The 17,912-nt window shown below is 50.9% G+C and overlaps 1 protein-coding gene across 2 annotated transcripts in view; it reads right to left on the bottom strand.

Annotated features, from left to right (window-relative positions):
- LOC128124403 (nodal modulator 1) overlaps positions 1 to 17,352 on the bottom strand; it is a 69,307-nt gene extending 51,955 nt beyond the window's left edge. The window contains exons 1-8 of one of the 2 annotated variants that reach the window (XM_052760601.1): positions 17,156 to 17,352; positions 12,423 to 12,512; positions 11,595 to 11,640; positions 7,712 to 7,812; positions 6,638 to 6,744; positions 3,497 to 3,569; positions 1,120 to 1,272; positions 516 to 653 (exon numbers count right to left, since the gene is read on the bottom strand). In XM_052760601.1, the coding sequence (XP_052616561.1) occupies positions 516 to 653; positions 1,120 to 1,272; positions 3,497 to 3,569; positions 6,638 to 6,744; positions 7,712 to 7,812; positions 11,595 to 11,640; positions 12,423 to 12,512; positions 17,156 to 17,308 (861 nt within the window). In that variant the 5' untranslated portion in view covers positions 17,309 to 17,352. The remainder of the gene's footprint in view (positions 1 to 515; positions 654 to 1,119; positions 1,273 to 3,496; positions 3,570 to 6,637; positions 6,745 to 7,711; positions 7,813 to 11,594; positions 11,641 to 12,422; positions 12,513 to 17,155) is intronic. The other variant, XM_052760600.1, reaches the window with a different exon arrangement.
- Positions 17,353 to 17,912: the final 560 nt, after the last annotated feature.

The raw sequence follows: 17,912 nt of genomic DNA, 5'->3' as shown, positions 1-17,912 counted from the left end.
ATGTACTAGCAGACATGTCCAACATGCAGCCATGTGCCACGTGTGTCCCAGGATAGCTACGGTTGTGGCCCAACACATCTGGAGATAACAGGGTCATGTTGCAATGTCAACTCCTGTGCTGGAGGCATACTTGTCAGCACCGCTGGGAGGTGGTAGCACCTGTCGAAGCCAGGGCCTGACGGAAGGAAGTCAGGTCACTGGCAGTGTGCCCTTGAGGACCAGTCAGAATCCCAGCTCTTCTGCTCTCCCCAATTCTGTCACCCCAGCCTCCAGGAAGTGAATAGATTTCCTCTACCACAGGCTTCAACCACAGCTACTGCTTCACCTCAGTCCCAAGAGCAAGAGGGTAATCAGCCAGAAACTGAAACCATGATCCAAGAGAAACCTTCATTCCTTTAGGCTGGTTTACCTCAAGCAGTGTGTCATCATACTGAATGCTGACTCACCCAACTCCCAGAGGGCATAGGCTCTTCTCACACACAGTGTCCTGTACAGATAGAAACCCACTCACTCACCACAGTGTAGCCCCCACTTGGCAAGGAATAGAAAGAAAATGAGCCATCTTCTTTGGAGACCGCATAGCACAGATAAACCAGGCTCTCATCCGGGGGCTGGAACCCGGACACTGGGGACACATTGCAGCCCAGGACGTCCTATGTCGGGGAAGAAGAAATTTCCATGTTCTGATTACCCAACAGCCACACACAAGGCCAGGCCAACCTGCAGAGGTCAATGCATGGGTTTCTTACAAGGTCAATGCAGGGGGTCAATGAAGGCAAACGGAACCCAAATCTCTACACCCAGCCTCAGAGTTAAAAATGAGCACTCTTCTTAGGAAAAATGGTGAGGCTCCCTCCAACAATAAGAAAACTGGCCAAGGAAGAGAAGTGACACCCCAAGAAGCCACAGAGCAGCAGGTGTTAGAACCTGATACTGTGTGAACCTGGTAAAAGCCTGAGCATCTCCCTAATCCACAGCCTCGTGGTGAAGACAGTCCATGAGACTGTGCTCTTAAACATCCAGGTCACAAACCAACAGTAAGCCCCAGCCTGCCACTCCCCAACACCTCACCCCCCCGCCCCCGCCCCCGATCTTGGCTCTTCATTTTTCTTTGCTTACCTCTTTGCTCACTAAAGAAGAAAAGAGAAGAAACTTCACCCCTTTCATGGGCTCCCCGTCACTGCGGACAGAGCCAGATACATTATAGCCAGCCACTACGAGGGGACCAGCTGCGTTAGCATTGGAGTTCGTCACCCGCACCGTGGTACTTGCCTAGAAAAAGGAAGAGGTCTTAGCTTCAATACACTAAACCCTGACGGCCCGACACAGTGGCTTACACCAGCAATCAGGAAGCTAGAGTAGGAAGATTATTGTGAATCTGAGGCCAGTCTGGGCTACAGTGTGACAATCTCAAAAAGAAATAGACATAAATAAATCCTTTCAGAATATCCAACAGCACAAGGACATGCTAACATTTTTAACTAAGAAAGCAGTATGAACACACAGTTCCTAATAAAATTACAGACACAGGCATCCCTCCAGAGCCACAGGAACTGACCCTGGACTTCCAGACTCAGACATCCTCAGGTGCCCATGTCTCTTTTATCTCATGGCACACTGTGTGTGCAGAGGCTATGCACATCCCCTGAAGACTAAACCTCCATAGTTACCGTGCCCAACACAAGCCAAGGCTAAACAAGCAATACTTACCATTTAGGACTCAAGAATAAGAAAAATGCCCACAAGTATGTCCAATCCACAGCTGGTGGAATCTGAGATTGGTTGAAGCAATGAACACAGAGCCCCTGGCCAAGGAGGGTTGGCTGCAGAGAACGCTGCAGCTGCTCTGGAGATGCAGACAGGCATGTGATGGAGTGCGCGTGGAGGGCCAGAGGCCAAGGCCAGTGTCTGTCCCAGCCTTCCACCTTGTCTGAGGCAGTGGCTTGTGGTTCCAGCTGTGCACACCAGACTGGTGCCCAGGAGCTGTGAGGGATGCTCCTGTCTTGGCCTCCCATCTCCCCATGGGGCACCGAGATTACATACACCCACCAGTCATCTTTTACGTGGGTTTTGAGATCCAAACTCAAATTGTTAGGTCTGCATGGCAAGTCTTTACCCACTGGGCCATCTCCCAGCCCTGCAATGCTTCTTCCTATGCAAAGTGGATGACAAGAAGTGTGGGGGAATAGAAGTAACTGCCTGTGTGTGTGGCAACTCGGCACCGACAGTTCCCTTCCTTCATGTTCTTCTTACAGTCCGCCTTCCTACATCTGAAATATTTATCTACTGAGGGATGGCCATGCAGAGCACACATGGAGGTTGGAGGACAACCAGGAATCTCCCCTCCCACTACGTGGGTCCCAGGAATTGAACTCGGGTCTTTAGGCTTGGCAGCAAGCACCTTCACCCTGAGCCTCTCTCTGGCCCCTCCAACCGTTTCCCCCTTTTTGTTGCAGTGCGGCTTTCTACAGAATGCAATTCCCAGAAACCGAGCAATGCCAATGCTAACAAAACCTGACAGACACAAAGCGAGGGCCAGAACCCCTGCTCCCTCAGGGTAACCAACACCCCACGATGACAAAATAGAACCAGGGCCACAGGCACTGACCCCTGCCAAATGACTGTCAGCCTCACTTACAACACCACGCTTTGCTTTATTGTTTGTCTGTATTCAAGAATATTTAATTACTATAATATTTTATAAATCACTCTTTGACATTTCAAACGTTTATAACCTTTTAAACAGTCTTTGGGCTTTTTGATTGTTTTTTTGTTATTGTTGTTTTGAGATAAGGCCTCACTCTATAGCCAAGGCTGGTTTAGAACTCACTATGGATCCCAGGCTGGCCAAAACTCACAGCAATCCTCCTGTTTCAGCATCCCAAGTACTAGAATCACAGGTACAAGTCATCACACCTTGCACAGACACTCTTTCAATGAACGCTGCTACCACTCAACCACGTTTGATTAAATTTTCAAATACAAAGCAGAATAAAGTTGAAAATGTAAACCAAAAAGGAAGTCACTGCTTTTTCTTTCCTTGAAACAAGGAGTTTTCTCTGGCTTGCACAGCCGCCTCACTGCTGCTCCTGACACTCAGATGTGATGGCATGCAGCCCATTCTGTCCTTAACAATCACAAGGCTGTTTGAGATCTCCCATCCCCAGGGAGCATGGGCAACAGGCCTCTAGAAGAATTAGCATATGTATAGTTTTCTGTTTGGGACAGAAAAAGAATAAATTCACTGGGAATTTCTGGTGTTGACTTAGCTCAATATGGTGATAGTGGATGAGGACTTCACAACCCTCACCTAAAGAAGAAACCAGCAGCAGAAGCATCTGCTGAGGCGGGGAGTTCACCCTAATAACACCTACACTTCAGCACCCCAGTTCTCCCAGAATCTGGAGAAACTGTGACTTCATTTCACATCCTAAATTCATCTCCACATTTGTTTCCAAACTATAGCACACACACACAGACATGGGCCAAAGCTCACCTCCGTCAGAGCCCAGGTAGGATGAGTCGCAAGGATTTCATAATCTCCAGGAAGAACTTTAAAAAACGCAAACCTGAGAAACACAAAACAGCACATCACTTAACCAGGTTTTAGACAGGGATTATGTGGGAATTATGGTAGGCTTCCAGTAGCTACTCAATCCAATTCTGTCCAAACCCACTCCCTGAACACTCCCCATGTGCCAGGAAGCAAGGAGCCACTGTGCACACTGCTGGCAAACAGAGGGCCAACATGCCCAGCGTCTCCAGGAGTCCTGGCATACGCTCACAATCAGCAGTTTGATTGGCATGAACAGGAAGAAGAGCAGAGGAGAGAAAAAAAACAGCTACAAGCTGAGAAGTGGGAAGGGAGGAGTTATGTGGGAGGAGAAAGCAAAGCCCCAGGCTGGGGCGGATGGCTCACATAGAACGACCCTAAAGCCGGGCATGACGACATGCACCTGCAATTCCTGTATTCAGGAGGCTGAGACAGGAGAGCTAAAAACTCAAGGTAGGCACTAGAGAGATGTCTCAATAGCTAAGAGCACTGACTGCTCTCCAGGGAACCCAGGTTTGGTTCTGTAACTGTAGATAACTCCAGTTCCAGGGGATCCAATGCCTCTTCTGCTGCCCACGTACACCAAGCGTGCATGTGCTGCCCAGGCAGACATGTAAGCAAGGCACCCATACAGACACAGGACTCTAGAGACTCCAGGTAAGCTAAGGCCATGGCCAGTTGAGCTGGGGCTGCAAACACTACAGCCAGAGCCCTACCAGGCTCAACCTGAACAAGGCACCTGCCAATCCAAAGCTAATTTTGCCACAGGAACTTACTACGGGCGGTATCTGCCTTCTCCCGCGGTCTCTCAAATGCTGTCTGGACAGGGCTTCAGAACCACTTTGCTACAACAGAGCTGACGGGACCACTGGCTTCTGGCATTGGTAGTTTAGCCTTTCTACTCCCCGGGGCCCCACATGTGCTCTGAGCAAAGCAGCTCAGAAGGATCAAGGTAGTTCCTGGCAAGGTCTGCAGCAAACAACAGCTGCGGCATCCTTCCTTGAACATAAGAAATCCACGCTCTAGAACTCTGTGAGTTATTAATGCCGCAAACGTGGAAAACTCTATACCATGAAACTGTTCAGTGTGATAATTATTTAAAATTCTGTATGAGTACTTTCAGCCTGCATGCTTAAGATACGGAGCACACATAAGTGAAGTTCATGTTCAGATATGAGTCCCATCCCTGAAGGCACATGTGTTGAAGTCTTGGTTCTCCGGTACAGTGTTCAGAGGTGGAACTCTGGGGAGTGACTGGGTCAGGAGGGCTTTGGCCTAACCAACAGATCAGCCTGTTGATGGATTCAGGACAGTGTGAACTATTGGGAGGGAGTAGGGAACATGGAGGGAGGAGCCTCACAGGAGGAAGTGCCTCACTGGGGTGGGGGATGGGGCCTCACTGCAGGAAGTGCCTCACTGGGGTGGGGGATGGGACCTCACTGCAGGAAGTGCCTCACTGGGGTGGGGGATGGGGCCTCACTGCAGGAAGTGCCTCACTGGGGTGGGGGATGGGACCTCACTGCAGGAAGTGCCTCACTGGGGTGGGGGATGGGACCTCACTGCAGGAAGTGCCTCACTGGGGTGGGGGATGGGACCTCACTGCAGGAAGTACCTCAATGGGGTGGGGGGTAGGGCCTCACTGCAGGAAGTGTGTCACTGGGGTGGGGGATGGGACCTCACTGCAGGAAGTGCCTCACTGGGGTGGGGGAACCTCACTGCAGGAAGTGTGTCACTGGGGTGGGGGGTAGGGCCTCACTGCAGGAAGTGTGTCACTGGGGGGGGTAGGGCCTCACTGCAGGAAGTGCCTCACTGGGGTGGGGGTAGGGCCTCACTGCAGGAAGTGTGTCACTGGGGTGAGAGGTAGGGCCTCACTGCAGGAAGTGTGTCACTGGGGTGGGGGACGGGGCCTCACTGCAGGAAGTGCCTCACTGGGGTGGGGGGTAGGGCCTCACTGCAGGAAGTGCCTCACTGGGGTGGGGGGTAGGGCCTCACTGCAGGAAGTGTGTCACTGGGGGGGGGGGCCTCACTGCAGGAAGTGTGTCACTGGGGTGGGGGGTAGGGCCTCACTGCAGGAAGTGCCTCACTGGGGTAGGGGGCCCAGAAACATGAAGGCTAACACACTGCATGTATGAAAACATTCCAAATTGTGGAAAACCCCACATCTGAGGCCCTTCTGGTCCCAAGAATCTGGCTGAAGGACACTCAGCCTGGGCTGGGCCAGGAAGAAGCACAACCCTGTCAACAACAGTAATTTTTAAGTTGGATAACACACTAGAGCTGACTATCAACTTCAGTTACCATTTTGGTTAGGTTTTGTGTACTGAAGCAATAATGCTCTAAATGTTTTCAAAAGTATCAGCTCTGATTATTCCGGTATTATCCCAATATATATGCTAACAGTTACAGCTGAGCTCTCCCGACTGCACAGTTCAATTAAACAGCCCCTTATATTTCATTCTGCAAGGTTAACTAAACAACCATCAGGTCCAACTACTAAATGGTTTCCATGTAAATGATAAAATGCTTTTTTTTTTTTTTGGTTTTTCGAGACAGGGTTTCTGTAGTTTTGCGCCTTTCCTGGAACTCGCTTTGTAGACCAGGCTGGCCTCGAACTCACAGAGATTTGCCTGCCTCTGCCTCCCAAGTGCTGGGATTAAAGGCGTGCGCCACCACCGCCTGGCTAAAATGCCGTCTTTAATCCCAACTGTGTTAGCCTGTAGTCAGCAAACACTGATCTTCCCAGTGACCTCTAATTACCTTCATCTGTCAATTAGAAAGGCAAGCAGAAGGGTAAAGTAAGCTGTCCCCCCAAGCCAAGGAGCAAACCCAGGCCTGGAGCAAACCCAGGCCTGGAACAAACCCAGGCCTGGAGCGCTACCTTCACAGATAGCAGCTGGTAATTAATCACCCACCTCCCGCACCATGGGTCAGATGACTCCCACTTCAAGAGGAACATGGGTTCAGAAAGCATGAACTTGCTTAAGAGGCCAGATCAGGATCTGAGCCCAGCCCCCTCAACCCAAGCTCCCCATGCCCGCCACAGCCTGGCCTAGCAGCCAGACTAGGCTCCAGGACAGCACTCACTTTCCGCCAGGCTGCGTGACTGTGGACTGGATCTTCGTATCAGTGCCTGTGCTTCTCAGGGACACCTGAACTCCTGCAGGACCCAGGGGCTGCCCTTTGCTGAGGACCTGTGAGGAGGAGGACGTTAGGACCCAACGGGCAGCTCAGGCAGTTTCTATTCACGCTTCTGCCCACAAGTGACACCTACAACATTTTCCTTTGGGCCAGGGCCTCTTTGAAGACCATGTAGTCAGGAGACCTTTGAGGAGGGCTGGGTGGGGAGGGACAGTCAAACACTGCACCACTGAATTTATGACAAAACATGTATCACAATGGGGCTGGAGGCCGCTCAGCGGTTGGGTAGGAGCACACACTGCTCTTGCAGAGGCTTGCAGTTAAGTTCCCAGCACCCACATCAGGCAGCCTGTAACTGTTTTAACTCCAGGTCCAGGGGGGATCCAATGCCTCTGGCCTCCAAGGACACCCACACTCAAATATACATACCCACACATAGTTAAAAATAAAATAAATCTTTTTAAAAATACATCACTATTTTACAAATCTCTAAGAATGAAAACTACCCAAGACCCCGTCTTCCGGTAAGAAACCCACACATGAAACAGCTGGTGGCCTCCCTCTCGGCACAGAAGCATACTTGTAAGTCCACACACTAGAAGCACCAGCACAGGACCTCATCTCTATTTGAGGGCTGGATGAGGGAAGACTGAGGGCTCTAATGAGAACGGAGCTGGGGGCAGGCACTCTTCCGTCAACACCCCAGTCACTACCTGGTCCCCAGTCCCTCCCCAGCAGCTCCTAACAACAGAGACTCCGCAGGAGGAGGAGGCCCCTCTGGCAGGAGCCCCCCTCGAGGGACTGCACTTAGCTCTCACACAGCAGTGCAACAACTCAGGTCCTGGGCACGCGCCCCTCCCTTCCTGCCCCCCACCACGGGCCACTCCCCACGAGCAAGCTGACCCCAGGCTTCCGCACAGCCCAGACCCCTGAAGCTCACTGTGGGTGACCTAAGGGCACAGGAGCCCCACTCGTGTACGGCTGAGAGGAGGTGGCACACGACAGAGCCTGGAGCCACACCTTTCCATTCACGGAGAAGCCGGTGAACACAAAGTTGACGTCCCCGCCCTTCGTGCAGATGTCGCTCACGCCATCCACGTGCAGCTCCACACTGGTTGGCTCTGGGGCAAATCGGACAAGAGACAACAGGCAGCATGAGGGCTGGGAACACACCTCCCAGTCAGACGGCGTCTAGTGTTTTCTACATGTAATGCCCTTACACGATCAGAACTAAAATAAAGGTACAAGTCTCCCCCTACCCCACCTGCCCCCCAGCACTCTGCCGGGGAAGGAACGGGCTCCCGAGTACCGCAGCGCAGACGTGTTGCTGGTGCATGTATGTGTCTGTGGTCCATGATCCTGTGGGTAAGTGCACATGCATGTGGAGGCGAGCTGTCAACCTTGGCTCTCCTCCTCCACAGCTCCTACCTTACTTTTGAGGCAGGGCCTCTCACTGCGTCTGGACCTATCAGTTTGTCTTGGCTGACTGAACAGCAGCCCAGGGATGCTCTGGTCTCTTAACACCCAGCTCTACGGTTACAGACACAGACCACCACGCTTGGCTTTGACGTGAACCTGAACTCAGATCTTCAGGCTTACACAAGAAGCACTTTACCAACTGAGGTATGGTGATATTTCATTTGTGCTGAAATGTGATTTTATTTGTATGTTAATAAATAAAGTTGCCTGGGGGCCAGAGCTAATAGCAAGCCATAGCAGAAGCCGGGCTGTGGTGGCGCATGCCTTTAATCCTGATCACATGACAGGCAGATCTCTGTGTGTTCAAGGATACAGCCAGCATGGAGACACACGCCTTTAATCTCAATACCAACCATAGAAGACCTGGAGGTCTGTACAGACAGGCAGTGACGAGGAGGTCATGTGGTTGGGTTTACAGCCAATGAGAAGGCAGAACAGAAAGTCAATAAAAAGACAGATACACAGGAAGTAGGTCTCTTGCTGAGGGGAAGGACGATAGTGGCAGCCAAGGGTAAGAAAGGTTTTTTAGTCTCAGCTCTCAGCTACTGCTCTGACCTCTTGGGCTTTTGACTCTGCATTTGGCTCTGTGTTTCTTATTTAATAAGACTGTTACATCTACACTGAGTCATTCTCCAACCCCAAAGAATTCACTATGGACCAGGCACCAAGTCCAGTGCATTCTTCAAAGATACAAGAATTTACCAAGAAGGAAACTGAGTCATGAAAAGGTTAAGGCTCTTTCCAGAGTGTGTGACACAACTCCAGTCTCACACACTAGCTCCAGATCTAAAGAGGACCATCACCTCCACGGCAACAGGAGCTCACAGGGAGGACATGAGCACTGCAGGCCACGGGACAATGGCAAGGGGGAAAGGCAGCCCTGACTCACCACCACACCACCGACCTGTCTGACCTCGCTCCCAACCCCTCCCTCACAAACCTGGGGGTTGAGGGAGACCATGTGGTCCTTCACTATCAACCCAATGCGTGTTCTTGAGAAAACCGCAGGCTTACCGCGATAGAAATTAAAGCTGAGTTTTTAGAACACAAGAAAAGGGCTGGGGAGACGGCCAGGGCAGCGAAGCGCTTGCCATACACACGAGGACCCCGAAGCAGCACAGCAGCATGCATCTGTACCCCAGAGCTGAAGAGACAGAGGCGGGGTTCCTGGGGCTCACTGGCCAGCCTGATCAGCAAAACCAGTGAATTTCAGGCTCAGTGGGAGACCTTGCTTCAAAAACTAAGGTGGGAAGTGACTGAAGAAGACGCCTGACGTCAACATCTGGACTTCACACACACACACACACACACACACACACACACACGGGGGGGGGGGGGGGGGGAGTTGCACACGGGTTACTGGTTGTTTTTGTCAACTTGACAGAAACTTAGACATATCTGGGAAGAGGGAATCTTGAGAAAATGCCTCCATCAAAATGGCCTATGGGCAAGTCTGTAGAGCATTTTCTTGATTAATGATTGATACAGGAGGACCCAGCCCACTGTGGGTGATGCTACCCCTGGGCAGATGGTCTTGGGGTGTATAAGAAAGCAGGCTGAACAAGCCACAGAGAACAAGCCGTTTTGTAGATTTCCTCCATGGTCTCTACTTTAGTTCCAGCCCCAAGTTCCTGCCTCAACTTCCCTGAGTGGTGAAGTATTGACCTGAGAGTGTGAGCTGAAATAAACCCTTTCTTCCCCAAGTTGCCTTTGGTTACAGTGTTTATCACAACAGTAGAAACCCTAACTAAGACACTCAGGTACACATACAAAAAGAATTCTATACAGCAAAGGAAATGACCTAGAGCCACACACAATAAAGACAGATATCATAAACAAGACTAGAAGAAACCAGACACGAAAAGCAGCCTACATGACTTCCTTTAGCTCAAGTTCAAAACAAAATGCACAGAGCATGGGGGTTCAGGCTCTAATCCCAGATACTTGGGAGGCTGAAGCAGAAAGATTGTAAGATCAAGGCCTGCATGGGCAATGAAGAGTTCAAGAGCAGCCTGGAAAACTTGTGTCACCCCACAGCAAAATGAAAACACACACACACACACACACACACACACACACACACACACACAGAGAGAGAGAAAGCAAAACTGTTAAAGGGTTGGAAACATCCTATACACAAGACCCCTGGGTTCAACCCTTACCACACAGAAAACAGAGCACCCGTCCTTCTGGAAGGTAAGGACATGCTCACCGGTGAGCACTGCAGGTCGGTGGACACTGTGGCACGTTTCCGGGGTCTGACAGTTCTATCTTATTATCCGGTAACTAGGCAGGTATGTGCACTTTGTAAAAACGCCCTCCATTAAAAAAAGAGAGAAGAGCCGGGCGGTGGTGGCGCACGCCTTTAATCCCAGCACTCGGGAGGCAGAGCCAGGCGGATCTCTGTGAGTTCGAGGCCAGCCTGGGCTACCAAGTGAGTCCCAGGAAAGGCGCAAAGCTACACAGAGAAACCCTGTCTCGAAAAACCAAAAAAAAAAAAAAAAAAAAAAAAAAAAAAGAGAGAAGAGCTGGCATGCCTTTAATCCTAGCACTCGGGAGGCAGAGGCAGGTGGAACTCTGTAAATTCAAGGCCAGCCTGGTCTACAGAGCTAGTTCTAGGACAGCCAGGGCTACACAGAGAAACCCTGTCTCAAAAAAAAAAAAAAAAAAAAAAAAAAAAGAAGAAGGAGGAGGAGGAGAAGAAGAAGAAAAACAGAGAGAGAGAAGAAAACTTGAGTGACTCTGTACAGTCCCTGCCCGTATCTGGAAGCATAGTCCAGTAAGAAGCCCAGACAGGAGGGAGCAGAAACAAGCCTCAGAGGCCAGGAAAGCGACCTCTGCTCCCATCATCTGGCTGGCTGGTCCCCTCCAGTTTCCTGGGATGCAGCAACCGGTGCCCCAACTTTCCTGAAATAGGGCTCCCCTGGAAAAAGGAGCTGCAGGTGCCCTTCTGTCATGGTAAGGAAGCCCTCAGGTGCCACTCTCGTGCCCAGGCTACAGTTAGGCTCATCCACTGCCCCAGGACAAGTCTCCCCTCCACACAGCCATCAACTCCAGTCCCATGTACATCTGGATTCTGATGGCAAATCTGACAATGTTTAAACACTTCCCTTATTTTAGAGGGAGGGAGGGAGCCAGACACTGTAGCACACATCTGTAGCCTCGATTGCAGGAGGCTGACAGAGGAAGACGCTGAGTCTGAGGCTAGCTTGGGCTGCACAGTGAGACCCAAGAGCATAAATAGCCCTGGTCCTGGGACAGGAAGAAGGCCCCAGTTCTTGTCTAGATTGTGTAATGAACTGAAGCTGCCAAGGCAGCTTTTCCAGAAAGAGGTACAGACCACAAAGGATGCCTTTTTAAGAAAATGATAGTCAGCGTGCAGTGTGGTCCCCCTGCAAAGTGTTCTGTTACTCAGCTCACTTACCAAAACTCCAGCCCAGGGGAGGCTCAATCTTCAGGATGAAATCCCCCTACAAGGCAAACCATGAAAGGTGAAGGCAGGAAACCTGAAGGGCCTGGAGGATGGAGTATACTGTGATCACTTTACCTGAACAGCGCCATCTGAAACAAACCCTACACCAGGCTCTGCTAAATGGTGGCAGCTGGATTCCCTTCCAGGGGCAGCCAGCTGAAGCTGGACACCCAGAAATTTCCATCTAGCAACAAGGAGACTGCCAATGTGGAAGCCCATTTGTGAGTTGTAAAGACTTGGGCTGGCAACATATCACAGTGGATAAAGAGCTTGCCATGCAAGCCCGATTCCTGGGACCCACAAAAAGGTAGAAGGAGAGAGCTGATTCCCAGAGGTGGTCCTCTGATCTAAACACACACACACACACACACACACACACACACACACACACACACACCCTACACAGAAAATAAATGTTTCTGAAAATTAAACACAAGGCTCTATGAGGTCCGAGCCTTTCGATCCTGGCCCGTGTGACGGCTGGAGTAAAGCGCAGCGCGGAGAGCCGTCCAGCTCGCTCCTGCCCTCCTCTGCTAAGTTGCCTGCAGCATCCCCGTGAGGCTGTGAGGGCTGGAATGTCTGGAGATACTGCCAAATGTGGCCCACTGAATCCACCCACCCGTGAGAAATCTGCATTCCACTGATCATTACAATACAAGTAAGTGTTTGCACGTGGGGGAAGGCCACGATCCTGGCCACCACAGTCATTTGGGGATGCTAATTAATTACTTCCTATCATAAGAGCCACTTGATGGAGACTGAAGTCCCTCTTCCTCTTACCTTATCGTACAAGGGGATCATAAAGTAGCCGTTGTTGGGAGCACAGTCCGTCTGATACTTCAAAGTCCCATGCTTGGTGTACAGCTTTATCTGGAAAGCAAGGAAGGGAAAGTCCTAATCCTGTCTAGAGAATTGGTCAGCATGTGACACCTGAATGCAGTCTATCGGCCGTGTTAGCTGAGTGCCTGCTACACGCTAGCTGCTAAAACAGCTTTGGGGACAGAGGGGAAGAAGACCAAGCACCCCAAAATAATGTTATTCATGATTCGTTTATTGAAACCACCTCAGCCTACCCCCAAAGTCTTCTTGTTTGAAGCTTTTCAGTTTGCTTAAGTAGCTGTAGCAGCTTTAGTTTGTGTAAATTTCCGAGTCTAAAACTTTCTAATTTTGCTGTTGGCAAGGCACCAGTGAAAACCCAGATTCCCAGGCCAGCAGGATGCTCAACAGGCTGAACCTCTACTGCACAAGCCTAGAGACCTGCACTCAAGTCCTGGAACCCACGTCAAGGATGAAGGAGAGAACCGACTCCATGAGGTCGCTCTCAGACCTCACACAGCACGCGTGGACACACGCAATAACATGTGTTTAAACCCTGGACACACACAATAATATGTGTTTAAACCCATGACTGCCTGCCCCTCAGTTCCCCCAGCACTGCAGTTTAGACATAAAGGCAAGTCAGGAGGCAGATTCCTGAGCTGCCCCCCAAAGGCTTTACCCAGGTCTAGGATGAGCACTGGGGCCCCAAATGATTCTAGATGCTTAGAAGAATATTCCCCTAAAGCCCTCCACTGCCATCATCAGAACCAAGACTGATGTGGAAGACATCCAATGCATTCACTTCCAAGGCCCGCTACAACTGCTGCACCCTAAGCCTCTGCAGACACAAACCTCTCAGCTGAAAGGCACAAAGCCGTATCAGGGACTCCCCTACACTGGATGACCTTGACAAAATCATGGTACCTCCAGAAGCCGAGTTTCTTCATGGTAAAATAGAGACACCCTGCTTCGGGATGGCTGTGCTTACTCACAGTGGTGTGGTAAGCAGAAGGCACAGAGTACACACTCAAAAAGAAGAGTGTTCTATGTAACACCTCTCTGAAGGAAAGCCACTCAGCACCATCAGGCAGAGACACACCAGAGGGTCACAGGCAAACTCCCTAAGCCGGCCTGCGTGGCTCAATGACTCTCAACCTCAGTGTCCCAATCTGCAAAGACACATTCGGGTCAGATGACATCAAAGAGCCTCACCTCTAAAATATGAATGTCGGGGCTGCAGAGAAACTCAGCAATTAGGAGCACTTGCAGCTCTTGCAGAGAACCAGAGTTCATTTCCAGCTCTAGGGGATCCAATGCCCTCTTCCAGCCACTAAGGGCACTGCATTCATGTGCACATAACCATATACAGATACACATGAACGCATTTTTTTAAAAAAGAGTATTCTGTGGCAAAAATACAGATATGATCCAGTGGAGTCTTAGAAAACACATAAGCAGCACTCTTTGGAACGGGCAGTGTGAAGTAGGGAATGGACTGTAGCACTCATGGGCAATAATCAGGTTACACTCCACACAGCCCAGACACCGACTTATTGACTTTAGAGTCCGACTAGTCAGTTAAGTGTGAAAACAAATTTGCTCTAGGCCATAAAGAAATCCAGACGCATGCACTGCATATACACTAGCTAGAGGACCAGGGAGGCAGCAGCCAAGAGAGTCGCTGCCTCCCTGCTCCACGTAAGCCATGCCCTGCAACCTGAAGATGGCTGCTTATCAGGAGAAACACTGTGGGTGTGGTGCGTGCATGCGTGTGTGTGTGTGTGTGTGTGTGTGTGTGTGTGTGTGTGTGTGTGTGTGTGTATGTGCGTGTGTGTGTGTGTGTACAAGCCAAAGGTAACTTCAGCTGCCACTCCTTAGGAGCTGTCCACTTTGGTGGTTGAGACAAGAGTCTCTCGAAGGCCTGGACCTCACCAAGCAGGCTAGGCTGGCCTGTTTTTAACCACATGGGTTCTGGGGAGGGAACTCGGGTCCTCACGCTGCACAGCAATCCCTTCACTGACTGAACCTTCCTCCCCAAGTCCAAGAACCTGGTTTTGATGTCAATTCTGACTGTTAAACCACCAGAACGTATCATTTTTTAAAAGATTTATTTATTTTTATGTATGAGTGTTTTGTATAGATGTCTGTGCATCACATGGGTGTCTGATATCCACAGAGGCCAGAGAGGGAGTTGGATCCCCTGGGGCTGGAATTGCAGATGGTTGTAGACCATCGTGAGAGTGCCGAGAACTGACCCTGGTCCTCTACAAGAGCAGCAAGTACTTTCAAGCACCGAGCCATCTCTCCAGCCCCTGTAATTCTTGTCAGCTGTAGCGGCTACTATTAAAGGTCAGAATGTCAAGTCCAGGGCTTTGTCTGGTCCTTTCTCTGCAGTGAGATCCCCCGATCTGAGACAAGCCTTCAGTATATGCTCAGTACATAGTTTCTTTGAAGGAAGGCACCCCGGGCAGAAACAGAGGGGAAAAGGCTGGAAAGAAGGATGAGAGAGCAGCCAGGTGTGGCTGCAGCCTCTGCAGGTCCAGCATCTGGGAGGCCAGGGCAGGAGGATCAGGAGTTCCAGACCACCTGAGCATGTCTCAAAAGAAGAAGAAAAAAAAAAAAAAAAGGAGGAGAAAAGGGGAGACTGAAAAACCCAGATTACTTACATGTTATAAAATACATTGTATGGGTCAACTGTCACGTGCTGTTTGAATTCACTGAGAAGTTGGCTCTGGGAGTAGTGTTGTCCCATCCCCATTTCAGACCTAATCATGTTTGTCTAAAGGTGTCTTCCAAGGACTGGTCCCATCCCTGTGACAGGGAGGGAAGAAAACAGCAAAACACCCCAGGAGTAAAACATCACGTCATCGAGAACAGCTGGAAGGTGAACTATTCCTAACAGATGTCACTACTGTCCACCCCATGACACAAAAGTGCCTGGGGAAGTCACAAGTTCAGCTATGGGAAGCTCAAACATGGAGAAAAAGCTCAAGCAAGACTCAGCTGATGCCTCAACTTCCCCAGTCCGTTTCTGATGGATGCTGTAAGCCCTTGACTTGACGGTGTCATCTCTATACGGTGTAATGTTCTTTTACTGTACTGAGGACTCCAGCTGACTTCCTCAGTCAATTTCTGCCAGATGTTTTAAGTGCTCCATTTAATGATGGACGCACTGCTATCTGTGCACCTGCTACCTGCTAGTTGCTGTGTATTTAAGAAGCCCATTCATTCAAAATCAAAAGTATGGCTGCCATACTTCACTCTCTGGACCATACAGTACATCTTTCATAAAGTACAGATCAGAAAAGGGCAACATACATCTACGTGGGGATTACATACATGAAATGTCTGATGTCGTAAGCAGAGATTGCAAAAGGATGGTTGCTCAAGGCATTATTGGACAAGGGACACAGTGGACAAGGAACCCTAGGCCTCGAGAAGCACAGTTCACAATGGGCCACAAAACCCATTTTCTGCTCTCTTTATCCCTGTTAGTGCATGGTGGTGACGGCACCCCACTGCCTTCTCCTTCCTCCCAAAGCTGCAGGAGGCCCAACTGGAAAGCCTTATCCAAAGCAGCTTCTGAGATGCTCAATGCTACAAAGCCAGGAGGTGGCAGTGGCACCTGGTAACACGTCACCAGCAGTTCCCAAGGAGCCCTGGGTAGAAGGACCCAGGGCATACTCCTGTAATCCAGCCCTTTGGAAGCAAGAAAGTCCAGAGTTCAAAGCCAGCCTTGGGTATATTGAACTTGAGGCCAGCTTGGGCTATATGAGAACCTTGTCTCAAAAAAATTGGAAAATAAAATATAAATCAGCCAACCAACTAGAGAGGCACACACAGAAAGCCTGGAAGAGGACAACTGATTCTCCGCCTTAGGAAATCATGTTTCTAGGTTCTACCACTTCTAACACCATCTTACACAGACTGGGGTTTGGACAAAGACCAAAGGGAAGGCAGGGTGGGGACGGCTTCTCACCTTTTCCCCAGTCCTAAGTGATATGTTAAAGGTGGCCATTGCCAGCACTGGGACAGCTCAAAGGGGCCTCACATACCCTTCTCTTTGGCACCCCCTCTTTTCTCCTCCTGGATGGGCACCTGTCTACCTCCTCCCCTCTCCCTCCCTTCTCCGGCCCCACTACCAGTCTTCTTGGGAAAACCAGGCTTAGCTCTCTCTCTCTCTGGTCCCCTATGTCTACTTCTGCCCACCCCCTTCTTCTTCTCACGGGTTTTCTGGGTCAGAATCCCACTGGGCTGATAACCATTTCACAGAACTTTCGACTCAGTCAAAAATAGCTTCACAAACCTCTAGTGTAATTACAGCAACTCTGCACTTTGAAAAGGAAAGGAGTGGTGGGGAAGGGGAAGCGGCTTCACAGCCCCAGAGGTTGCTATACTGCTCCATGTCAGGACTTGGAGATAGGAATCGATCCTCTTTAAAGGCACCCCAGGAAGGATGAAGGAACGATGGGTCCCAACCTCGGGGTTTGCAGACTAGAGAGTGACACGTGTGGTTTCCAGGTTCTACAATATGGGTCGGGCAGATCAGAAGTTCAGGGGTCTTGGTCTGGGGGAGCCGGGGTCTAGCAGGCCCTCTCCGTCGCCGCCCCTCGGCGCGGCTGGGGAAGGGTGCAGAGCCACCGAGAGCCTGGCCCGGGGTCACACAGCCCGCCCCGCCACGCGCGGCGGCTCACCTCGATGAGCGAGTAGTTGATCTCCACGTCCGACTTCACGAAGCCTCCGCAGCCGACCACGATGTCCTCGGAGCCGCCCGCCCGCCCCGCGCCGCTCAGCAGCAGCAGCAGCTGCAGCAGCAGCAGCTCCGCGGCACCCCGGCTCGCACGCATGGCCCGGCCTCCGCGTGCCTACCCTCCGCAGCCCGCCCGGTCCCGCCCCTCACACCGCACGCAGCCGGCTCCTTCCTCCTCCTCGCTGGCCTGACAAGCCCGGGTCCCGCCCCGGCGCCGCTCCGCGCAGGCGCGCCGCGGCCCTGCGCCACGCCCCCCAAGAAAGACCGCCACGACGCACGCTCCGCCAGGAGTCGCGGCCGCTTGCGCCTCTGGCGTCCTGGAGGACTCCGCGCAGCCTCTGGAAGCAGCGGCCCAGACGGGCTTTCCACTTCAGATTCAGTGTCAACAACTGAGAGCTTTGTGGTTGATTGACGTAGTCAACAAGTCCCAAATCTTCTGACTCACATACTTCACAAGTCAGTTGTAATTTCAAAAAGCCCTTTAGACATGTGTTATTTGGTTCTCCTTCCTGCATTAACACCTTAATTCTATAACAAAATCTTGTTTTAGCCAGACAAGTTCAAGGCCTGCCTGAGCTACAGAGCAAGTTCAAAAGCAACCTGAACATCCTTAGACACTGTCTGAAAATAAAATGTAAAATACTTAAAAGGGCTGGGGAAATAGCTCAGTGCATGCCTAGCAAGGCCCTAAAGACACTTCC

The sequence above is a fragment of the Peromyscus californicus genome, unplaced genomic scaffold, assembly GCF_007827085.1.
Source record: "Peromyscus californicus insignis strain IS unplaced genomic scaffold, ASM782708v3 Scaffold_4__1_contigs__length_199733344, whole genome shotgun sequence".
NCBI lineage: Eukaryota > Metazoa > Chordata > Mammalia > Rodentia > Cricetidae > Peromyscus > Peromyscus californicus.
The sequence above is the reverse complement of the archived record's forward strand: the minus strand, read 5'-3'. Positions and strand labels throughout refer to the sequence as shown.